At 44.7% G+C, this 2,500-nt stretch overlaps 1 protein-coding gene across 2 annotated transcripts in view; it reads left to right on the top strand.

Moving 5' to 3' along the window:
* Positions 1–2,500, top strand: part of LOC310718866 (thyrotropin-releasing hormone-degrading ectoenzyme-like) — a 51,000-nt gene that overhangs the window by 46,978 nt on the left and 1,522 nt on the right. For both annotated transcript variants that reach the window (XM_083527941.1, XM_083527940.1), the window contains 3 exons: positions 975–1,142; positions 2,087–2,227; positions 2,319–2,400. In XM_083527941.1, the coding sequence (XP_083384067.1) occupies positions 975–1,142; positions 2,087–2,227; positions 2,319–2,400 (391 nt within the window). The remainder of the gene's footprint in view (positions 1–974; positions 1,143–2,086; positions 2,228–2,318; positions 2,401–2,500) is intronic.

Here is a 2,500-nt window from a genome sequence, read left to right on the forward strand (position 1 = left end):
TACCTTGCCTCCTCCTACATTACTCTGCCCCCTTCTACAATATCCTGCCCCCTCCTGCATTTCCATGCCCCCTCCTGCAATACTTCACCTCCAACTACAATATACTGTCTCCTTCTGCATTACCCTGCCTCTTTCTGCATTACCCTGCCTCCTCCTACAATATACTGTCTCCTCCTATATTGCCCTTCCTTCTTTTGATTCCTCCTGTATCCTCCTACATTGCCCTGCCTCCTCCTGCCTCCCCTTGCCTTTTCTTACATTACAGTGCCTCCCCATTTGCATTTTGCTACTTCCTTCTCTATCCTGCTGCCTCCTTCTGCCTCTTCCTGCCTTTTCATGCTTTCTTCTGCTTCCTTTTGCACCTTGCTGCCTCCTCCGGTGTAGCCATTTTTCTGTCTGCTTCCTTATACATCTTCTTGCTTCTGCATTTATCTGCCACCTCCTGCATTTTCTTTGCTCCTCATGCCTTCCTTGTGTTCTTCTGTCTTCCTTTACACCCTTCTGTGCTCTCTTGTCTCCCAATGTCTCCATCTTTGCTCTTTACCTGCTTTCAATGTTTTCTTGCCTACGCCTGTTTCTTTTGTGATCTCTGGCTTCTGCCAAACTCTTTCTGTGTTCTCCTGACCCCCCCGTGTGTCCTCCTGTCTCCCCCCTGCATACCCTGTGTGCATCTTGGAATGGAGTATTGGTATTAATATTAGCTATCTAACTAGCCTAGCATGGTCTCTAGATTAAATTTATTATCATCTGCTTGAGATTTAATTGGTTAGGAGAGTAAAGTGCTTGAGGCATTGCATTTATTTAGTTTTAAATATAAATTATTCAGCCTGCATGCTAACAGCTAAAGCAAATATATTAGCTAGCAGATTGTCATTTGCATAAGTATAATAAAACATTGAAATATATTACAGTTCCGAGTTCTGGGTGTGGTGTATTCTATGATGTAATACGGAAAGCCCCTCCCCCTTGTGCAGGATTCCCCCGAGCTTGCGTGATGTGGTGTACTGCACGGGCGTGTCTCTAATGGACGAAGACGTGTGGGAGTTCATGTGGATGAAGTTTCACTCGTCCAGCTCCATCTCAGAGAAGAAGGTCCTGCTGGAGGCCCTGACCTGCAGCGACAACACCTTCCTACTCCACAGGTTCTCCTTCCTTCCCTTTCATCTCCTCACATCTCATTACATTCTTACACCTTTCACTCTGTTTTATGCTTCCTTATATCATTTCTTGCTTTCTACTTCCCTTTCCTTCTATCCTTTCTTTTTTATACCTCCCTTCTACCCAATCTTCTTTCTTATTCTTACTTCAATGTTTCCCTTTCCTTCATCCACAGGTTCTTCCTCTGCTCATATCTCATCCCCATCTTTCACCTTTTCCTCTGTTTCATCGATACTTCTCTCATTCCTTCCTTTCTACCCTACCTTCCATACGTCCCTTACATCCTTCCTTTCTTTCCTACTTCCCACTCTCTTTCATACTTTCCTTCCTTTCTTCCCTCCCTTCCATAGTTCCATCTTTCCTTACTTTCTTTCCTTCCTATATCTTTTCCTTCCTAGCTCTTTTCCATAGTTCCCTTCCCTTCCATCGCTGTTGTTTCCTTCTCACTTCCCTTTTAGCCTACACTCTCTCCTCCTTTCATACTTATATATTTCTGATTCATCCCTCTTTCCTTTTCTTTCTCCTTTTATTTCCTCTCTCTCTACCATGCTTTCCTTTCCTTTCTCCCCCTCTCACTTTCATATTTTCTTTTCATCTTTCTTTCCTTTCTTTCTTCCGTCCCTCCCTTAGTTTCCTTCCCCACTTCCTTCCTTGATTCCTTTCTTCCTTCATTCCTTCCTTCCTTGAGCCTTCCTTCCTTCCTTCCTTCCTTCCTTCCTTCCCTCCCTCTCTCCCTTTCAAGGCTAATAAATGAAGGAAAGCTGGAGAAGCTGCTGTGCTGTAATCGAGCGATATTCTGAGTGTAATAATTGTGTGTTACATTTTAAATTAAAAGAAGTGTGTGTGTGTGTGTGTGTGTGTGTGTGTGTGTGTGTGTGTGTGTGTGTGTGTGTGTGTGAATAAAATCACTGCTGCTTGTGTTCTCCAGGCTGCTAAACGCATCTCTCAACTCGAAACTGGTGCCGGATCAGGACGTGATCGACATCATCATCCACGTCGGACGCAACCCACACGCTCGCCATTTAGCCTGGAGATACTTTAGGGAAAAGTGGAACGAGCTAAACTCCAGGTGTGTGTGTGTGTGTGTGTGTGTGTGTGTGTGTGTGTGTGTGTGTGTGTGTGTGTGTGTGTGTAATTTGACTGACTCTCGTCCTGTGCAGGTTTGGCGAGGCTTTATTTCTAAACTCCAAGTTGATCAGCGGAGTGACGGAGTTCCTCAATACACGGAGAGAACTCGATGAGGTGAGAAAGAAGCGTATACACCCACACACACTCACGCACACACATAAGTACACACACACACACACACACACACACACTCACGCACACACATAAGTATACA

Source organism: Silurus aristotelis, assembly GCF_946808225.1.
Source record: "Silurus aristotelis genome assembly, chromosome: 24".
Taxonomy (NCBI): Eukaryota; Metazoa; Chordata; class Actinopteri; order Siluriformes; family Siluridae; genus Silurus; species Silurus aristotelis.